This window comes from Sebastes fasciatus, chromosome 15 (genome assembly GCF_043250625.1).
Source record: "Sebastes fasciatus isolate fSebFas1 chromosome 15, fSebFas1.pri, whole genome shotgun sequence".
Classification (NCBI taxonomy): domain Eukaryota; kingdom Metazoa; phylum Chordata; class Actinopteri; order Perciformes; family Sebastidae; genus Sebastes; species Sebastes fasciatus.
In genome coordinates, this window is record NC_133809.1 from 12,798,348 (window position 1) to 12,819,176 (window position 20,829).

Here is a 20,829-nt window from a genome sequence, read left to right on the forward strand (position 1 = left end):
GGAGGTGGGTACGAATGGATGAATGGATAGAGACAGAGACAGGGCTCTAGTGGGCCAGGGTCAGTTGTGAGACTCAGCTCAGCATCCGGATGGCCTGGGGGATAGAAGCTGTTTCTGAGGCGGTTGGTTTTAGCTCTGATGCTGATGTAGCCAGGCTTCCTCTTGGACTGCTTCCTGATGAAGAGGGCGTGGCTCGGGTGACTGGGATCAGCAATGATCTTGTTTGCCTTGGTTACACATCTCTTGGTGTATATGTCCTCCAAGTTATAGGCAGCACTCCACCTGTAAGCCGCTGGGCCGACCGCACCACTCTCTGAAGCCGCCGTCGATCCTGCTCGGAGCAGTTGCCATACCAGGTGGTGATGCAGCCGGTCATGATGCTCTCAATAGTGCACCTGTAGAAGTTCCTCAGTACAGGTGAGGACATTCCAAATTTCTACAGCCTTCTTAGGTTGTAAAGGCGCTGCTGGGATTTCTTCACCAGTGTGTCCACATGCCGAGACCACTTCATGTCCTCCGAGATGTGGACACCAAGTACGGCCCTATTTGCCATGTTTATACCATAAATACTGTTTACAGTGCAGTATACACATCATTTAAAGGGGACATATGCTCATTTTAAGGTTCATGCTTGTATTTTGGGTTTCTACTAGAACAGGGGTCAGCAACCTCTACTATCAAAAGAGCCATTTTAGGCAAAGAAAAAATCTGTCTGGAGCCGCAAAAGTAATCTGAGCATTGTGATGAAGGTAACACAGTTTATAGTCTAAGTATATAGTATATAAGTCTAATGCAGTGAGGGCCAAAGAGCAAATGTACTACGGAGTATTAGGGCTGCAGGTTGCTGACCCCTGAGCTAAACATTACTCCCATCAGTGTTACAGTCTGTCTGCTCCTATTTTTTTATACTTCCTTCTATTTAAATGGTTCATACTTTGTTTAGCTCTTTTTTTTCTCCTGTGTCAGCAGATGCATCTTGTTTTTTGCACTATCCCCTTTGCTGCTGTATGCAAATTTCCCCACTGCGGGACTAATAAAGGAATATCTTATCTTATCTTACTGTAAATGAATGAAACTAAAGTCTTTGAAGGCCTAAGTTGCTCTCCAATAATATATTTATTGAAGGTCTAAACTGCCTTATTTACAGCTCATTGTTCATGGAAGTGAAATTGAAAGCCAAACCCTTTTCGCTGAATTATTTTATTAATGTCATGGCATGAAAAGCACAAATGTAATTGGTCGCAATATTAAATTTAGTTTTGCCAATTTCAGGGCTCCAGTATTGTGCATGATGGCTCATTTTATGGCTTCCTGTGACACTTAAAATGGAACTGAGCCATACAAAAGTCTGCTCTGGAGTCTATAGTTTTATAAATGTAATAAGTAAATGCATACTGGTCTGTTTATTAGCTAAAGCGTGCTATAACATTGTGCTTTATATCTTATTCCATGGTCTAAATTTCTCAGTGATGTTCTTTTATACCTGTCATTCTAAAATAGAAAACAGCTCGTTACTCAAAAAGTGCTTGATTTTTAACCGATGAGATTAACATCATTACTTTCAAAGACAGACCTGTTGCAAATCTGAATCAAACAGATTTTATCCAAAGACTAAGACACAGATAGAAATCAAAAACTTTATTACAAAAATAAGTTACACTCACCTCCATTTTACAGTATAAAACAATTTATTTGCAGGAATGCAAAAAACGTTGTTGGCCACCAACAATAGTTTAAAACTGCTAACATCTTTTTTTCAAAAGGTGGTTGTTATGATTTTATTGAGGGAGTTAACTGTATAGAAAACTGGGATTGAAGAGCAGTTTCCTTTTTGCTATACCCGGGAAATAGAAATCCTTCACTGCAGTATCCCTTCTACCACTATGTGACTATGATCCCTCACCAAATCATAGCAGCTAACGTTAGGCACACATGCTCACTGGCTGGGCAATATGGCAATTCAGTCATCCATCAAGATTAACTCTTTGACAAAGTTGCTGTGTCTTGGGAGCTGGAAAGGGATCATTCAAGATTGATTTTATATGATGAAAGATTTGATTTAAGTTGTTTTACATGATTCTGACATTGTTTGAAAATGCATCGGTATCAATATAAAAACAAACCCACTGGAATAATACAGTGGCACAAAAGGGACACTGCAGGGCTTTATTTTTGTTTTAATTTTTTTTTTAATCAAAGGCAGTTGGATGCCTGTGATGAAGCCTTTACAAAAGTAACATTTTATCCGAAAAACTATACAACCAGTAACTACATACTCTGAAGAAGCAAGGCGGCTAATTCAGTTCAAAATAGGATAAAAGCAGGGCTTGTTCAGACTCATCACATGAGATTGTTTTGCATGCCCAGTTTGACTGTTTGCAGTGTCAGAGCTGCAGCTAAAATGACTATATTACATTAAGTACATTGTTTTTGCGCTGCAGGTCTTGTGCATATTTTGTATGAAAACAAGCCCTGCTTTCATCAATATAGTTTCCCTATTTACAGTACAGGCCGGGTAGTTTAATCCTCTGTACTGAGGTAGTCAACCAACCCTTTAAAGACAAGTTCTGAAAAGAACCACTTTCCTGGAATGCCTGACTTATCCATGCCAGGTGGGTACACCCTAAAAACCTGCAAATGTTCTCTGTCAAACATCCAGATCAAACGATTAAGAACATGGATATTCCGACAATAAAAATTGCGATTAGCACAAAAATATACAATAGCATCAAGCTCCTTTGAGCCACTTCAAACCCAAGAACTTAAAAAAGTGCAATTTCTTCAATAATTATTTAAAAATGGCATGTTCAGGGACAGGGAAGGGGGAGATTGTAAGGGCAATACATAGAGCCCTGTTAATACAGGGGACTCGGGGCAAAGAGGCTGTGGCGAGTATTTAGAACCCTCCGGTCATCTTTTTAAGGTGGCAGTTTCAGAAACAAATGAAAATAAAAAAACATGGGGATAGGGGAGATGCTTCTTCTGTAAGGCTGGAATATCATTGGACCTTTTTGTCGTGCTCTTTTTTTGTTTCAACATCCATTGCAGCTTACGGTGTAACCCCACACATCAAGTCAGTATCCACTGCGACAGGTCAGGACCGTCCTCGGCCCCGTTTCCCTGCTGGAGCAATGAGAGGAAAAATCAAATTAGTACAGCATTTTGAAAAGAAAATCCAGACACCCATGTTGACCCCATTCCCCATCAATCAGCAAACTGACAGATTAATGAAATTCCACAAAATTTAAACTGAGGAGTGTTTTGGCACTAGTGTGGGAGTTTAACAGTATAGCATGTAGTCAATGACCTTTGTCTGCTGGCAAACAAACTGACTGGCTGCTCTGAAAGATGACACCTGTCAGGGATTAGTTGTGAGACCAATAAGCAGGTGTAACTAAGTTTAAGTGCAGCCTTATAATTACTACCAACATCATTTGAAGACAATCAATACCTGCCAATTTCCCCCTTCCACAGCTGCTTTCATTTGCCAATTTACTATACCCCTTATGCCCATGTCATTTCTCTGAAGCGGGTGTTTTGATAACAGAAATATGCAGACAAGACAGCTCAGTAGTCGTTTTTCAAGTCTTCTAAAAAGCACAGACTCAAAATAAACTTAGCCACGTGCAAAGTTATTTTCCTGTAGTGAGCAGTAATCATCTGGAACAGCAAAATGAAGCTTATAGGCATAGAAATAGAATAGGAGTAGACAGACATTGAACTGCTTTCTGTGGTCATTTGAATAGTACAAAAGAAAATGGCGATTGCTGTTAGTTGTTATGATAACAACACATGTCAGTGGGGCAGTTAAGTGTGGTCGCAGCTCACCAAGAAGAGAGCAGACGCAGCTCCAGAGACGGTTAGTTGGCGAGGTAGCTTGTCTTTCTCTGGAGCGGTGGGGAGTGAGGCAGAGGGACGTTAGACCCAGCTCTGCCGCTGGCCACCAGCCTGCTGTTCGACTCATTTTCTGTAACCAGTGTAGCATCAAAGCATGGCAAAATTAGCAAGCTAGCTAACCAGCCAGCTCTCCGCTAGTTAGCTAGCTGACTTATTACTCCACTGCTCGTTTTAGTCGTTACTGCAAAACCTCACCCCAGTGACTCTGCGACTTGCTGTCAGTCGGTTTAGTTTATACAGAAGTCAGCCCGTTACAACCGTTACACATAAAAATGTTGCCGCTCTGCTCATCCATGCTTGATTTAAATGTGAATGTCCGTTCTACTCATATTCTATTTCCATGTTTATTAGTCACCACAGTGTGATTTTTGATTTTACCCACTTTTAAACTAACTCACAGAAAAATGTAATTTACCTCTGCTTGTTCCAGGGCCTCCTCGCTGGGAGAATCCCACTCGGCCCCTCGGTGTGACGCCACCGCGGCCCCTGGTCTGACTGGCACCACCACGGACTCCTCCCCTCGCTCCTCGTACTCTCCCAGACCCCTGGAAGTCATCATACCCGTAGTACGGGTCATCGTAGCCACCCCGGTAGTTGTGGTAGTCGTATCCATAGTAATCGTAATAGTCTTCGTAGGCATAATAGTCAGGGGGGTAAGAATAACCTCCCCGCCCGCCTCGGCCTCTGCCTCTCGTGGGTGGTGGCATGTGGGGCGGCCCGTAATAATAGTATTCATCATACCTGAAAAATGACACACAGACTGAACTTAAACACTGCATCCTGCTTTATGTAAATTTAAATTTGATAACTGCATGACTAAAAGGTCACAGGTGTGTTGCAGGGTTCTCTCTTACATGTGTGTTTTAGCCGCTTGTCTCTGGGCTTTGCGATCTTTCCTCTTCTGGTCAGGGGGCTTGGCGAAGACGATTTCAATGTGCTCTCCCTCGAGATCTTTGCCGTTGAGATCAGCCAAAGCCTGTGCAATTGATCAAGATCATAAAATTGTTTTCTCTGCAATAACAGCAAACTTAAGTTCATGATAAATGTCTCGTCAGTCAGTCCAGTGACAAAGGTTTTTTTGTGAATACCTTCACAGCACCATCCCTTTCCTCGAAGTGGATGAAGGCGTAGTCTTTCAATTTTTTCACCCGCTCCAGCTTGCCAAACTGACTGAAGGACTTTTCAAGTATCTCTTCTGTAACAGTGCTCGCCAGGTTCCTCACAAACAGCACCTTGACCTGGTAATGGAAAAACAAGGTTCTGGTTTATACAACTGCAGCATAAAAACACATACTTAACAGTATACTACCAATGACCTCTAGCTCTATGCCTTACCTTGGCCATGACCTCTGGGTCTGGGTCCTCGATGGGATCAGCCCACTCTACGGTGACCACATTTCCCCACACCTTCACCTTGCCACTCATCAGCCGGCGGCGGGCCTGAGCTGCAGTCTTGTGATCTTCATACTCCAGGAAGCAAAAACCGCGATTCTTCTTCTTGTCGTCTGGCTGGTGGTACAATATGACATCATTTAGACCCTCTGTAGAGACAAGAAACAGGAGAGAGAGGTGGAGAAAAGCCAGCAGGGGGTTAACTGGATGTGTTCAACAGAGATCACAGTTAGATCAATTGCCTACCTACAAACTAGTGACATCTATTTTTTTCTGTCACTCATGAGAGAAACCTAACCTTGAGTGCAGAAAATATGCAATGTCAAAAAGACAAATTAACTATGTTTAGTGTCCAATCAGATCTTAGCGGTAAACCATCATGGTAACGTGAGTCACTCCAGCATAGTACAGAGGTCATCATTTGGACACAAACAGGAAATGCTTTAAACAAATTGTCAAAGCTTCCTTCACTGATTCTTTAATTTCAAATCTTAAATGCAGAGCAAATATAAAGAAATCAAAAAGGATGGTGCTGACTCACCTGTGACTTTTGCAAATTCTTCAACAATCTGCTCTTTTGTTTTACTCTTGGGGATGGAGCCAACAAACAGTCTATTATTGGCCACAGAGATGCACACGCCGATGTGTTTACCCGGTCGAATTTCATTGTTGTTGCACTGTAGAAGTAAGGAGAATATTGTAAGTAATAACAAGTAGCTTACTTGTTGACTAAGTTCTATTGTCTGCATTTCCATCAGACCCGCTCTCTTTCTGGCCATACTTGCAGTAGAGTAAACGTACCAATTTGACAGCCTGCTGTGCAGCTTCTTTAGTGCAGAAAGTGACGAAGGCGTAGCCTCTGTTCAGGCCACTGAGAGGATCCATCATCAGGCGCAAGTCCCAGATGGGGCCAGCTTTCTCAAACAGCGGAACCAGCTCATCCTCAAAGAGGTCTCTGGGGATTTTGCCTACAAATATCTGCCAGGTTGAGAGGAAAGGACAATATGGTCTTTAACTGGACATTTAAGGTAAAGACATGGGATGGATGACGTTTAGGAAAAAGGTATCCAGTCAGCTCTTAGCGGTAAACTATCAGTGTAACCATGGTTACTACAGAATTTACAAAAGCTTCATCATTTGGACACCGTATGACACCTGGACCACAACTTACGACAACCAATTCAACAGAGTGCGTAAATAAGAGTGCATCATTCTTGCATCTTTATGCTTAATGAATGGTACAACTAAAAAAGGTGAAATGTTCTGTACCTCTGTACCAATGGTTGGCTGTGCCCCTGAGTGAGCAGACTCTGGTGGGGGACCTCCATACTTCCTCTGGCCTGTTGTCACATCAAGTGTGTAGCCAGTCCTCTCCAGCAAAGCCTGATCATAAGAAAACACAGAAGAAAGAAGGATACTGTTTAATTGACAGTCACAGATAAAAAAAAAAGATTTGTGAGAGCACATTAAAAGCATGCAAGAAAGGACAAAATCTTATTTGATTTGAATGCGTCTTATATTCAAACAGCATCCTGGTTATAGAGATGAACTATATTTTCACACTCAGAAGTATTGACTCAGCATTCACACATTTCGTCCAAATCATTAAATCGGATCCAACTTTCTGAATATCAGGGTTAGTTCTCACTTTGATTTTGGCTTCATCTGGTCCTTTATTGGTGTCTGACACTTTGGTCCCTTGTTTCTCTCTCTGTCTGTACGTCTTCATCACGCCACAAAGAAAGGCACTTTTGTTCTGAAAGAAAAAACAACAACAACAACTAAGTACTATCAAACAATAACTATGTAAATAAAACATCAATAGGACAATGTCCGACTCTTGGTTCCACACTAAATGAATAAGCTGTTACACAAGACAGCAAAAATCCGTCTTGTAGATAATGACAACTAAGGGCTATTGTGCAACCACAATTCAACTACATGACATTATACAGAACAGCGCAAAATCATCCACTTTGTTTCAGAAATGAAACGTCCAAGTTATCTAAACAATACACCAACAGTGCCACATGCATACCTGAACATGTGAGAGGTCGCTGTCCTTAAATTGCAAAAGGACTTGCAGAGCACCTTCCTCGTTGAACTCTTTCAGAGCCTCAATCGCTCGATCATCTAAGTCACTGTGTGACACCAAACCTGGAGGGGGACAAGACAGAGAGAAACGATGAGCTACTAACAAAGACTGAGAAAGTTCTCATTACTACCTTGTCAGTCAAGCACAGAAAGTTAATTACAACTGAAAGAATCAAATAAACATGTTTGCATGCAAGTCATTTTGCATGACAAATGTCTTAAGAAAATTGTGTAATGGATAGATAATGATTACTACAATTAGAAGGGAGGAGCGGGACCAGCTTAATCTAATAGCACTGTATTCAGTAGTCAGGCTGCACTTTACTCTCCAACCAGCAAGTTTTTGCAGAAATAATCACAACAGATGTGACAGTGCAACTCGATATGCCAGTGCCCCTCTGTACTGTGGTTGAGAGTTTCTAATGAGCCGGTCTACATTCTCCTCTATGGAGGGGCCGTCACCTGTCCCAGGCAGCCACACATCAGACAGCTGCTGCCATTGTTTCTGCCTCGGCCCCATCTGGCTGAAAAGGCCAGACCAGTACTTTTCTGGATCAGACCGACCACACAAGTCCTAAAATGACCCCCAAACTTTGCCACTGCAGCTCACCCCATACAAACTGGTTAAGACCTGACCAAAGCAACAGATAACATAAGCTGTGACTGACATCATACTTACACCAGTTCATCCCTCTGCAATAATGTTATGGGATGCACAGAAACTTCATAAAAATGAATGGAGAGACTGGACAGGCTCACCAAGACGCTCCAAGGGAGAGGACAATTAATTCGCCCTGACACCAGTGATCATGCAACCATGTTGGGAATGCAAATGCTGCAATCATTTACACATTTTCACATTGGTAATGTGTAATTTAATATTTTGTAGCACTGCAGTACCCATTTTGGTAGGAAACCACAAAAAGTTGCTTCATGATCCCAATTCCCCCATTCAAAAAGGTGATAAAATGACAGTACATGCAAGAAATTGATAAACATAAAAAAAATTGCATATTTGAATATGCAAGTATATTCATTGTGCCTTACCTGCTATGTAAATTTCATCTAGTTTTTCAGCAACTTTCTGTGGTAAACCAGCTTCTAATAAAGTCTGGAAGTGCTCAGAATGGGTAACTGCAGCAGAGGTGTCCATTGGTTCTTCTGGACCATTTCCATTAATATGTTCTGTGGCCATGTCTCCAGAAATCTGTGTAAATGCAATGAGCCAAATTAATCCTGGGTCAAGGGCAAGACTTTGGATGTGTTCAGAAGAGTGCAAAGTCTCAGACTTGTCAGGAAAATCATTTTTAAAAAGAAAAAAAAACACAAAAAAAGGTTCGACCATTTATGATCTTGGATACAGAACAGCACTAATTATTAATAAACAAGGGGATGCCGCTGTGTGCAAAAACAAGTTATCGTGGTTCTGTACAGCCTGGAGACGTTTCACTATCCTGACATAACACTTGCAGCTCTCAGCTTGCATGAGGTAAAACCCCAGAAACCTGTATATATAGGCAGTTGACAGATGTTTGAACATTGCAGGCAACACAGACAATGCACGTACCAAAAATTCCCCCACAGAAATCAATTGAATGACATTTTGTAAAAAAAAACTACCAGGTTTGTGTCCATGTGGCAGTCCATTTTGGGGTTAAAGAAGTTTGTGCAAATGGTGCCAAGTTCACTTGCTAAACGCCTGTGTATGTATCACAGCCCTTCTTGGTCGCTGCTGGTGCTGGAGTAGACGCCTGGTCTGCTTTTGGTCTCTAAATTACATGTTAACTTACCTTCTTCACTGCTGACTTCAGCACAAGCTAGATAGCTGATACACGTGTTCCATCAGAGAGAGAGAGAGCCGGTTTCCGGTAGCTTGACCAATAAGCAAGTATGCTCCTATAAGCATTTCTTGACACATAGTGACACTAAATTAACAACTTCAATTGTCACGTTAAGGACAAACCCAAACATGTACTAGTAGTTTGCATTAACAGATACTGGAGGCATGAACTTGTGCAAACTAGCCTGATCACATTACTATATCCGGCAACGCTGCTGGACTGAGCAAAAACGTGGACAGCAAATCTTCCTGTTTTGGCCTAACTGTTAACTTACATCACCCCTCAGCTAATAACTTAAAAACACATCATGCAACACATGTATATTATAGTTTCTTATCAATCAATCTCATTATCATGGTTACCACGTGCTTTTTTTCTGTGTGGTTAAAACATTTCTGCAACCTTAAAACTAAACGTGCACATCAATTTTAGTTTTTATAAATATGCAAAGTTAAGAAAACTCTTTAAAGTATATTATTTGTAACCGATGTTAAAGAATAGATTTAGCAGGGAGTGGACTGAACACGTTGAGGCTAAGCTACATAGCTAGTTGCTAACGTTAAAGCTAACTATAGAGCTTTCATCTGCACAATAACATGCTGGTATGCATTTACAATGAATGCGTTAGATAGTAGTGAAGAAGCGTGTACAGCTAGTACAGGAGTAAAGGGTTTTGTTAGCAGCTAGCTGCTAGTTAGCACACGATGACAATGAGCATGTCAGTTTCCATGATCTGTCAAAATAGGCTAGCTTTGAGCTAACATGCTAATTTCAGTTGAGGCCATTGTTACAACGTCAACGGTTAACGGCTTCTCCATTTTCACTTCATATATCTCTTTAAACTGATTAAACACAGCGAGGCCTGTTGGTTTTTTTACACTTAAGATGTTTTAGTCAACGTGCCCGCCTTGTAGGAAGAGTCCATTTCCGAAAAAGCCGGTCTGGAGAACTCGTTTTCAACCAACACAACCCAGCTTCAGCACATTGTTTGAAACAACCACCACACACTCGCGCCACGATTTCAATCACTTAAAAGCAACAAATCAACAGGATTATTCGCCCTACCTGCCGCTGCTGGCTCACCAAAACGTGTATGGTGTTGATTATTTTTTAGGAAGATTAAATGTGATGTGTTTTTAAAAGAGAGAGAGAGAGAAAAAAGTGTAAAACAACTCCTCCCGGCACTGATCCGGCTTCACTCATTCACTCTTGATGATGTAAAATGGCTGCCACGTTCACGCCTCGAGTTTTTTGTCTCGTCCACGGGGTTTCCTTGGACAGCTCCGCACGGGCTCTCTGCCTTGTATGCTGGTTTATACACACAAGAAGAAGAAGAAGGAGAAGGAGAAGGGAAGAGCAGTAGGTCATTCAGAAAGCATCCATCGTAATTACTAAGGATGAGGATTTTATAAGGACAAAAACAATAGTACTGTTTATGTAAGGGATAGTTTGACTAACAGATAAAACACTAAACATTTAACTTAAATAGTCAAATAAACAATAATGAAATAAAACAAGGGGGAGTATAACAATGAAATAAATTAGCCTATTATTAATAATTTACTGTAATAATCAACCACCACCAGTGATAATAATAAAAAAATATATATTTTTTTCAAAGTCTTTTGATTGGTATTCTGTACAAAATCCAATTAATCACAGAAATAATTGTATCAGAATCGTGTTTTTTCTTAAAATACTAAAGTAAACAATAATGAAATAAAACAAGGGGGAGTATAACAATGAAATAAATTAGCCTATTATTAATAATTTACTGTAATAATCTACCACCACCAGTGATAATAATAACATTTTTTAATTATTTTTTTCAGAGTCTTTTGATTGGTATTCTGTACAAAATCCAATAAATCACAGAAATAAACAATTATTGTTTATAATAATCCCCCCATCCATATAACAATACTACTGCACCATTAAAAAAGGCTTGCCTTGTTTGCATTTTACACACAGAAGAAGAGCAGCAGCAGGTCATTCAAAAGCATCTATCATAATTACTAAGGATGAGGATTTTAACGACAAAAACAAAAGTACTGTTTATGTAAGGGATAGTTTGACTAATAGAACAGATAAAACACTAAACATTTAACTTAAATACTCAAATAAACAATAATGAAATAAAACAAGGGGGAGTATAACAATGAAATAAATTAGCCTATTATTAATAATTTACTGTAATAATCAACCACCACCAGTGATAATAATAACATTTTTTTATTATTTTTTTCAAAGTCTTTTGATTGTTATTATATACAAAGAAATACAGAAATAATTGTATAAACAATTATTATTTATAATAATCCCCCCATCCATATAACAATACTACTGCACCATTAAAAAAAGGCTTGCCTTGTATGCATTTTACACACAGAAGAAGAGCAGCAGCAGGTCATTCAAAAGCATCCATCATAATTACTAAGGATGAGGATTTTATAAGGACAAAACAACAGTACTGTTTATGTAAGGGATAGTTTAGAAGTGTACACTAATAGAACAGATAAAACACTAAACACTGAACTTAAATACTAAAGTAAACAATAATGAAATAAAAAACAAGGGGAGTATAACAATGAAAAAATTTTTTTTTCAAAGTCTTTTTATTGGTATTCTGTATAAAATCCAATAAATCACAGAAATAATTGTATCAGAATCGTGTTTTTTCTTAAAATACTAAACTAAACAATAATGAAATAAAACAAGGGGAGTATAACAATGAAATAAATTAGCCTATTATTAATAATTTACTGTAATAATCTACATATATAATCTACAATCTATATATATTTTCAAAGTCTTTTTATTGGTATTCTATACAAAATCTAATAAATCACAGAAATAATTGCATAAACAATTATTCTTTATAATAATCCCCCCATCCATATAACAATATTACTGCACTATTAAATAAGGCTTGCCTTGTATGCATTATACACAGAAGCAGCAGGTCATTCAAAAGCATCCATCATAATTAACTAACGACGAGGATTTTATAACGACAAACAACAGCACCGTTTATGTAGAGGATAGTTTAGAAGTGTAGACTAATAGGACAGATAAAACACTAAACACTGAACTTAAAATACTAAAGTAAAACAACAATGAAATATAACACAAGGGGAGTATAACAATGAAATAAATTACCCTATTATTAATAATTTACTGTAATAATCTACCACCACTAGTGATAATAATAACATATTTTAAAGAAATTCTCAGACAAAATCTTATCAAATGCCAGTCCACATATATTTAAATGTAAAACTAGATGTTGTATGTGGGACCTTAAGATAAGATAAGATAAGATATTCCTTTATTAGTCCCACAGTGGGGACATTTGCAGTGTACAGCAGCAAAGGGGGTAGTGCAAAAAACAAGATGCATCAGCTAACACAGTAAAAAAAGAGTTAAACAAAGTGTAACAAAATATGAACCATTTAAATAAAAGAAAGTATAAAAAATAAAAGGAGCAGTATATACAGTATTGACAATAAACCGACTATTAACAAAATTGCACAAGTGGAAAATGATATTGCACAATGAGAATGAATGAATGAATGAAATTCCACCTGCAATATCCGGTTATTGTCAGTTTCCTGGTGTGGTTAACAGACCAACACTTGTACTTTATGCCTTACAGTATTTCATCATAGTGCTTGAACTGGATGTAGTGAGGTTGATCTCACTTTCCACCACAAGGTGTCACTCTTCTCATTGCTTTAACACCCATCTGCAACATGAACAAAAGAATAGGTCAGTGTCTGATTATGTGTATAGAAAACTACAGGATTATTAACACAAAGGGGCAAAGGTTGGCAATACTTAATATTTATTTATTTATGTGATGCAAAACATAGCATTTTTTTTACTGATTTTGTAAGAGATTCTCTGCAACATTATGATATGAAAGAAAAGTTGTATTTGTCATCATGCATGCATTACAAACTGGATCAGATTAAACAGTTGTGTCTATAATTATTGCAGAAAATCTAGTTTGTAAACAATCTTGTTCTCAGTATCTTACTATTGGTTGAAAGTGAGTGTAAACTGCAAAATGTCAAGTAAAAAAAAATAGTCAAATTCAACTTGGTGGTATCTGAGACCTGACTTTACTGTCTTTCAGAGGCTGTAGCAGGTTCTGTTTTACAGCTACAGATGTCCTACTAAACTACAAAACCCAAGGAAACCATTGATACCATGTCATGCTAGCTTGTCGGGAAAAAGGTTAAATAATGCTCCAAATTTAGGCAAAATTTTTGCAAGGGAAAACTGGCATGACCATTTTCAAAGGGGGCCCTTGACCTTTGACCTCAAGATATGTAATGTGTGGGTTCAATGGGTACCCACGAGTCTCCCCTTTCCAGACATGCCCACTTTATGATAATTAAATGCAGTTTTGGGCAAAAAAACATGCAGTTTTTTGAATGCAGTATAAATGTGTTATTTTCGCTTATACTAAAATGATGTGTTTGAATATTTCCCAAAAATGTCATAATAGAGCATGGGAATGGTCATCATATACTTCTTTCATAATGTTCTAAACACTTTTACACTTTTACAATTTATGAATTAATTAATCAATTAATTCATGTTTATTTCTAATTTATGACTAGAACAACTGGACACACAGTGCTGAGCTGCATAATCTTCAGGTTCCCAGTTTTCCGATGATGTACACCACTTCTATGTGACATCTACCGTTGACCTGCTATCTCCTCCTAAAGTCCTCCTGTGGAGACAAAAACGGGTCTATTGTGGGTCTCAGAGGGTTAAATTACAATTTCTGATTTTACACATTTGGACAGTCCAATGTTAATACATGATTTACTATCAGTAACTATCATATGAAAATTGTTTGTGTCAGTGTTAATCCTTGACAATACTATTAAATACATTACAGTGACAACACAATGCACAGTATGAATTTGGGATTGGGCTTTCTGCTATTGTCATCACAGCTATAGTGAATAATGGGTTTAATGTTTGGCTCATGGCTGAAATAATAAAACTTTAGCAGGTAACTGACTCCCAACAACCCCCACAGGTATAGAGCAATAACAGCTGGATGATGATGGCCGGAGGATTTTGAGGAATAACTTACACAGCTGTTGAGGAATAGAATGATTTCCTGAATCAGTGATAATGTCTCATTTTGAATGACACAAGACAGGACAAAAAAAATGGCAAAGCGTAACACAAAGATTAAGAAAGAATAAATCAAAGGTAAAATTATCAAAAATATACAGTATATTATGTATCAAATACTTAGTAAAAGCTTTGCTAGTAAGCGTTGTCTTCCTTGTCTAATCATCCGCAGACTGTTAGAAACCCCAGAAAACTCTTCAAGCGGAGTTCATAAAAATGTCTGTTTTGAATTTATGGGACTACAATAAGTTTATTCCTCATGTCTGTGAAGACTCCAGTTAACAATGCTCACACAGATCTTTTTTTGCCTTAAAAAGTCAAATGGAGATCCAGTTTCCGAAGTTAGCATCATATAGAGGTATTATAAAGTTCACAATCAGGTAAAAAGAGCACCAGGTTAAAGTATTTAGGTTTCAATTGGTGACTTTTACATATTACAATGACAACGTTCTGAAGTGAACAAAGTCTTTATTGAGACCATTATACAGACTAAATATAGTATTCCATATCAAACTGATATAATAGTGTGTTTTTTTTGTTTTTTAATTGCTTTTTATTTCATTAATATAACCATCTTATGCATGCTTATGAAAAGATTAAGGCTTTATGACTGTCTGTCTCTGACAATGTCTGCTTTGTTTCTAGTGATATACAGTAACTACAGTATAAGAGCCTATGATGACCAGCACAGCCACTATTTTACGACTCTTGAATGAGATAAAGGGCCATAATTGTCCCTATAGGCCTGTTGCAGATCTCTCATGCCACCGTGTGGAGAGAGTGTCCCAAGCAAAATTATCTGGCTCCTGAACAACTAAGCGAAACCTCTGTTCATCCCTTTTAAGTCTTTTGTATTCCTTTTTGCAATGCACCATTGTTGCACTGATGTCTAAGATACAAGAGAATAAATGTGAATGCATGATGTGAAATCACTTAGATAAATTCTTAAAGTTATATATCCCATCAAAATGGGGCTTTGTTTCCAGGACAAAAAAAATTATATTTCAGAATAATGTCAAGAAAACATTTTGTATAGATGCAGCAAATAAGATGGATGGTTGGATTTTTGCAACATCTTAAAATTTGCAAAGGCAATAGGCACCTTCTGGTTAGTTTATCAGACCAAATATAACTAAATATACCAAAGTCAGCCTGCTGTGACTCTCTGCTAGATAAAACCATGGTTGGGTTAAAACTATAGACTGTATATAAAGACGGACGACATGACAGTTCCTCAAAAGTGAAGCCAAAACACCTTTCGCCCCCTGGTGGCTGGCTGCAGTATAGGTCATAAATCCTGCCCCCTCCATGTTAACGGATGGGGCATGGGCCAAACCAAAAAGTCAAAGTACACCTCAAATAAACTTTTCCCAAAGATGGTTTCTGTCATTTTAGGTAGTTCTTATCACACTGATGTATGTTCAAGTGGTCATTTTTCTGCTAAGTTTGGTTTTAATTAGTTATTTGATGCTATAAAAAGTAGTCGCACATTGAGAGGCTCGGAAATTGTACGAAAGGAGATGCAACTTTAACTCTCCATAACCGTCACAAGTTAATAGAACATGTGTCAATTTGATCATAAATGTAGTTATAGAGATATTATGGTTAGTTGTGTCTTTCTAGCCAAACAGCTACCGTGTGGTGCTAACGTAGCAGCTAGGTCACTCACACCTAGCCACCTGCGGACGTGCTCGGCTCGTGATTGGCTCGTGGGGGTCAGTAGGCGGGACCTCGATACCGCGGCTCCAGCTCCCCGATCACTCGCAATTATGCTCGGACTTGATGGGTTTTCGATCATCATTCTCTTTATACACTAAATATTCTCATAAGCTTCATGGCCAAGAAAAGTACAGATCACAGCTAATTACTTCACTGTATCATTGATGCCATTCAGAACGCCTTGGCTTTGAGCTGAGCCTGGCTGAGTACAGACATTCAATTCAATTCAATTCAATTTATTTGTATATATAGTGTCAAATCACAACAGAAGTTATCTCAAGACGCTTTATATATAGAGCAGGTCTTAGACCGTACACCATAGTTTAGAGACCCAACAAGATCCATGGTGCTAACATGATCTGCATGACCTGCTAACCTCACCGTGTCTCCCTTGCCCTCTCATCTACAGCGACAGTGACGCCGTCGTCACCGGAGCCCCTGAGAATAAATCTGTATAGTGTTTCACCAGGCGTGACTGACAAAATGTACTCTACACCTGGGGGCTTTCCACATCTCTCTCTCATCATCATCACCATCCAGGCAGATCAATGCAACATACTGTACAATTAAGAGAATCTGAGCTACCTGCTGCAGAAAATAAGAAGCTTAGCACTACTCTGTTTTATAAATCAAGAGGCCCTGAAGCAGGTCAGTGAGAGAATTCAAATATAAAGAAAGAGAAGCTGCACATTTAATAAAACTTTTGCCTTTATTCTCACTTGGTTGCCTTTTTTTGTCAATGAACTGATGTTGGGCTTTAATGTACAACAGCACTCCTTTCAGATGTCTTAAAGATCTCATAACATCTCTCGCATCCTTAAAACCCAGCTCAACTCATTCATCAGTCCACTCCATGATGATTTCAAGCACTTATTTCAGACACGTGTGATATTATATAAGAATATGATATATTAGGACAGGACAGGACAATAAAATTACATATGCCATATAGCCAAAGAAAGAGCACACCACTGATACTGATTCTTATAACATTTAGTACCACTTATTATAGCCTTTACAACACAATATTAAAAATGCTGTGATAGAAGCCAAAAAAAAAGAGCCTTTAAACATCTGGTCTTCCGCACTTATTGAATTACGTGTCTTAGGCTACGGATTTATCACCAGCACAACCAAGGACACAGGACACGGATACTTAAGTAAACAGTCAGACGAAATACGAAATACATTAATATTCATCCTTGACATTTCGGATGTTGGAGGCGGACAGATGGATACTCCTTAACAACTATCAGGTATCTCTCCATTTATTCAGAACCACTTCCATCCATCATTTCCTCCAGTTTTGAAGAAGCCACGGCACTGAAATGACTCAATAAAAAGCGTAAAATTATGTTTGACATGTTTCACTTTTTGTTTTGCTGTAATAACAACTGAAATGATTTATCAATTATCCAAATTGTTTTGTCTATTGACAATCGATTCATCGATAAATAAATTGCACCAATACTTGTTTGAAAATAGAAGGAAAATACAGATCTTCTTCTAGTCATCGGAAAACATCTATAGTCTACAGTTTTAAATGTTGATGAATATTAAAGGTGCTATTGATAACATTGATAACATTCAGCCACTAGATGTTGCATTCTCCCTCCCCCGTTCCATTACATTTACTTCACAACAAGTCATTGCCAGGCATTTACCATCAATCTCAGCCAGTTTTTTTTCCACACTAACTGGCAACTTGATGGCTGACGACCCAGAGATACCACGTGACATCATTTCACTATTGGCTCACAAACCCTTGTTAGAAGTGGGAAGCAAAAATCTGAAATCTTCCACAGAGATAAACAAAACATAAATTTTTGACCTGCCAAATTTTTTAAAATGATTAATTTACAATCATAATAATATTATTTTTTTTAGGAAAAGCCATACTTTTATTCAGCACCTTTCTAAAAGCTTTGTAAATATATTATTATTATTTTTAAAAATATTTATCTACATAAAATGTTATCAATAAGACCTTTAAGAATACAGGAAATTTGTGATGCTATTCTCAAGAGACAAATCCAGATCTAGACAAATGGATCAATAACATCCAGAGTGTGGATATCACTTTAAAAGTGATATTTCAGCATCACACTTTTACACACAAAAAAACAACAACTTTAGGCCACCTACAGCCTACAAATGGTCTTTCTGCAGTAAACCGAAGTACTCAGGAAAAACTCAAACTAATGACCTTGCCTTTGCTGTGACATGACAAATAATAAACAGCCCCCAGTAACCAAGTAACAAAAACCCAGGGATTAAATGCAGCCTCCATAGTCAGGACGGAAGCATGGTGGAAGTATGTTTTGTCTTTCCATGATTTGTTCTTATCATTTTGTCCTTTTAAAGGGATTATGAGAAAGGTAGCAGCGTGGCCAGTGAGTCAGGGAGATCGTTGATAAAGTTGGTAGGTTTCAGCTAATCCAGGAAGAGGTCACAGACTGACGGGTATAAAACGACATGAAGGGAAGCAGAAGCACTCAATAAAAAGCCATCCTGCTCAGAGGCACAATGAAGGGGGAGCTTTCTCTCAACATGGTAATACTCTATCATATCTCATGTTTCGATTCAACTGATCTTTGATTGACCATTTTCTTTTTTCTCTGTATTATCAGGTAACTGCTGCAACCACGATGGGCTCAGTGAAATCAGCCGGACTGTCTCTTCTTCTGCTGTCTTTTCTTCTTTACATAGCTGATTCCTACCCCAACATTGACTTGTCAAACGGTAAGATTTACTACTTTTATTTCCCTCTATTCACAAAGATTGTACACTGTGCTTTCAATCTCACTGGCACTGTATCACAAGCTGATAAATAGTGTCGTTTTTCTCCAGTGGGCTGTGAGGAGTGCACGCTGAGGAAGAACAAAATTTTCTCCATGGATCGTCCGGTCTACCAGTGCATGGGCTGCTGCTTCTCCAGAGCGTACCCAACACCTCTCAAGGCCATGAAGACGATGACCATCCCAAAGAACATCACCTCGGAGGCAACATGCTGTGTCGCAAAGCACAGCTATGAGGTACAAGTACAGACAGAAGACATGGCAGGCAAACTTTTCTTTACATACTATTTACTTTACATTGTAGGTTATTGAAATTAGTATTTGTAGGAAATTATAATCTTATGTTGATTGAATAATTCACAGAATCTGCAGATAAAATACTCTGAAACAAAAAGGCTCCACTTTGAAAATAGACTATAATATTTCTGTTGTAGTTTTAGTTTGAATTCTATATTATAGATTATATATAATTTTAAGGTTTTAATTTATGTTCACATTATATTTCCGAGGATTTGGTCATGTTAGGTCAGCAGTAGTGAAAAGAAACTACAGAAATGTAAGAAAGTACATTTACTTGAATACAGTTTTGAAGTACTTAACTTAAATAATTCAGTTATATGCTGTATACTACTCCATTGCAATTCTGAGGAAAAGATTCTATAACATAACAGACCCGTTATTGTACAATGCACAATGGTGGAAAGTAACTACATGTACATTTACTCCAGTACAATTTTGAGGAACTTTACTTGAGTATTTCCATTTTATGCTACTTTATACTTCTCCTCCACTACATCTAAGAGGTAAATATTGTACTTTTTACTCCACCACATTTATTTGAGACTTTAATAGTTACTTTTTACATTAAAAAGCATATATGCTTTTATGATATGATGCAGTACTGTACTACTCATCTACCCAGTAATATATAAAGTATCTAAATTGACGAAGAACTACAACATTAAAATGTACCCGTGTGTGATAAAAACAGAATAATATAATATTCTATAATAATATAACACTTTGAAAGGAGCCTTTCTGTATAATGAGTACTTTTTTATTTTGTTTTTACATTTTTCTGATAATACTTCTGTCCTTTTATTAAAGTAGGAATTTAAATACAGTAATTTTACTTGTAATAGAGTAACTTTTACATTGTGGTATTACTTCTATTTAAATAAAGGATCCAAGTACTTAGTATTTTATTTAATTAATTTAGTTTGCAGTTTAATTCTGGTTTCTGTTGTTCAAAGGTATTTAGAACATTTTGACTGCTCACACTGCTAAAAAGATCATTTTGATCATATATACTGCTGCTGACTTTATTAATAATCCCTCTTGCGTCTTCCTCCTCATTTGTACCTCTTTCAGACGATGGTGTCCGGCATACCGGTGAAAAACCACACAATGTGCCACTGCAGCACCTGCTACTTCCATAAGATATGAAGAACTGGAGAGCATCCTGCAGCACTCGGCTTGGCAACACGCTGTGTTTCTTTTAATATGCACAAGCTCATTTCTGTTTTAAAATGTTTGTTCACGTGTTGACAGATAATATTTTTGTAGCAAGTCTGTGTCTGTGTAATTAGCCTATATTTGCGTTGATAGAAGTGCATGATTAATTGTAGATTGAAAAGCAATTAAAATGTGCATCCCAGATGTTGCATCTTCATGAATGTGTCTGACACTGTGTGTGTGTGTGTGTGTGTGTGTGTGTGTGTGTGTGTGTTGGGAGCAATTTTTTGGGTGTGTTACACATCGCTAAGTTGCTTTAGACAACTGTGTCTGCTAAATTAATGTAATGTAAGGAACAGATGTGGAAAAAGTACTCCACCCTTCTACTTAAGTAAATGTAAATTGTACTTAAAGTACAAAAGTATATACACCAAAATATACTTAAAGTACCAAAAGTAAAAGTGCTCATTATG

General features: G+C 38.0%; 2 protein-coding genes across 4 annotated transcripts; one reads left to right on the top strand and one right to left on the bottom strand.

The window, feature by feature from the left end:
- Positions 1-1,623: 1,623 nt before the first annotated feature.
- LOC141751993 (heterogeneous nuclear ribonucleoprotein Q-like) lies at positions 1,624-10,448 on the bottom strand. 3 transcript variants are annotated; one of them, XM_074609706.1, is made up of 13 exons: positions 10,290-10,446; positions 8,431-8,590; positions 7,328-7,446; positions 6,938-7,045; positions 6,559-6,672; positions 6,091-6,267; positions 5,831-5,966; positions 5,233-5,438; positions 4,986-5,135; positions 4,752-4,873; positions 4,313-4,638; positions 3,829-3,967; positions 1,624-3,123 (listed from the first exon to the last, which is right to left on the bottom strand). In XM_074609706.1, exons 2-12 carry the CDS (start codon positions 8,576-8,578, stop codon positions 3,861-3,863), a joined length of 1,713 nt encoding a protein of 570 aa, XP_074465807.1. In that variant the 5' UTR covers positions 8,579-8,590; positions 10,290-10,446; the 3' UTR covers positions 1,624-3,123; positions 3,829-3,860. The 3 variants fall into 3 exon arrangements, with proteins under 3 accessions (XP_074465807.1, XP_074465808.1, XP_074465809.1); XM_074609707.1 differs by lacking the exon at positions 3,829-3,967 and having other exon boundaries at positions 10,290-10,448; XM_074609708.1 differs by lacking the exons at positions 3,829-3,967; positions 8,431-8,590 and having other exon boundaries at positions 10,290-10,429.
- An 8,055-nt stretch (positions 10,449-18,503) lies between these two features.
- On the top strand, positions 18,504-20,573 carry cga (glycoprotein hormones, alpha polypeptide). The gene is made up of 4 exons (XM_074660309.1): positions 18,504-18,656; positions 18,734-18,845; positions 18,954-19,138; positions 20,273-20,573. The coding sequence occupies exons 1-4, from the start codon at positions 18,630-18,632 to the stop codon at positions 20,345-20,347; spliced, it is 399 nt and encodes a 132-aa protein (XP_074516410.1). The 5' UTR covers positions 18,504-18,629; the 3' UTR covers positions 20,348-20,573.
- Positions 20,574-20,829: the final 256 nt, after the last annotated feature.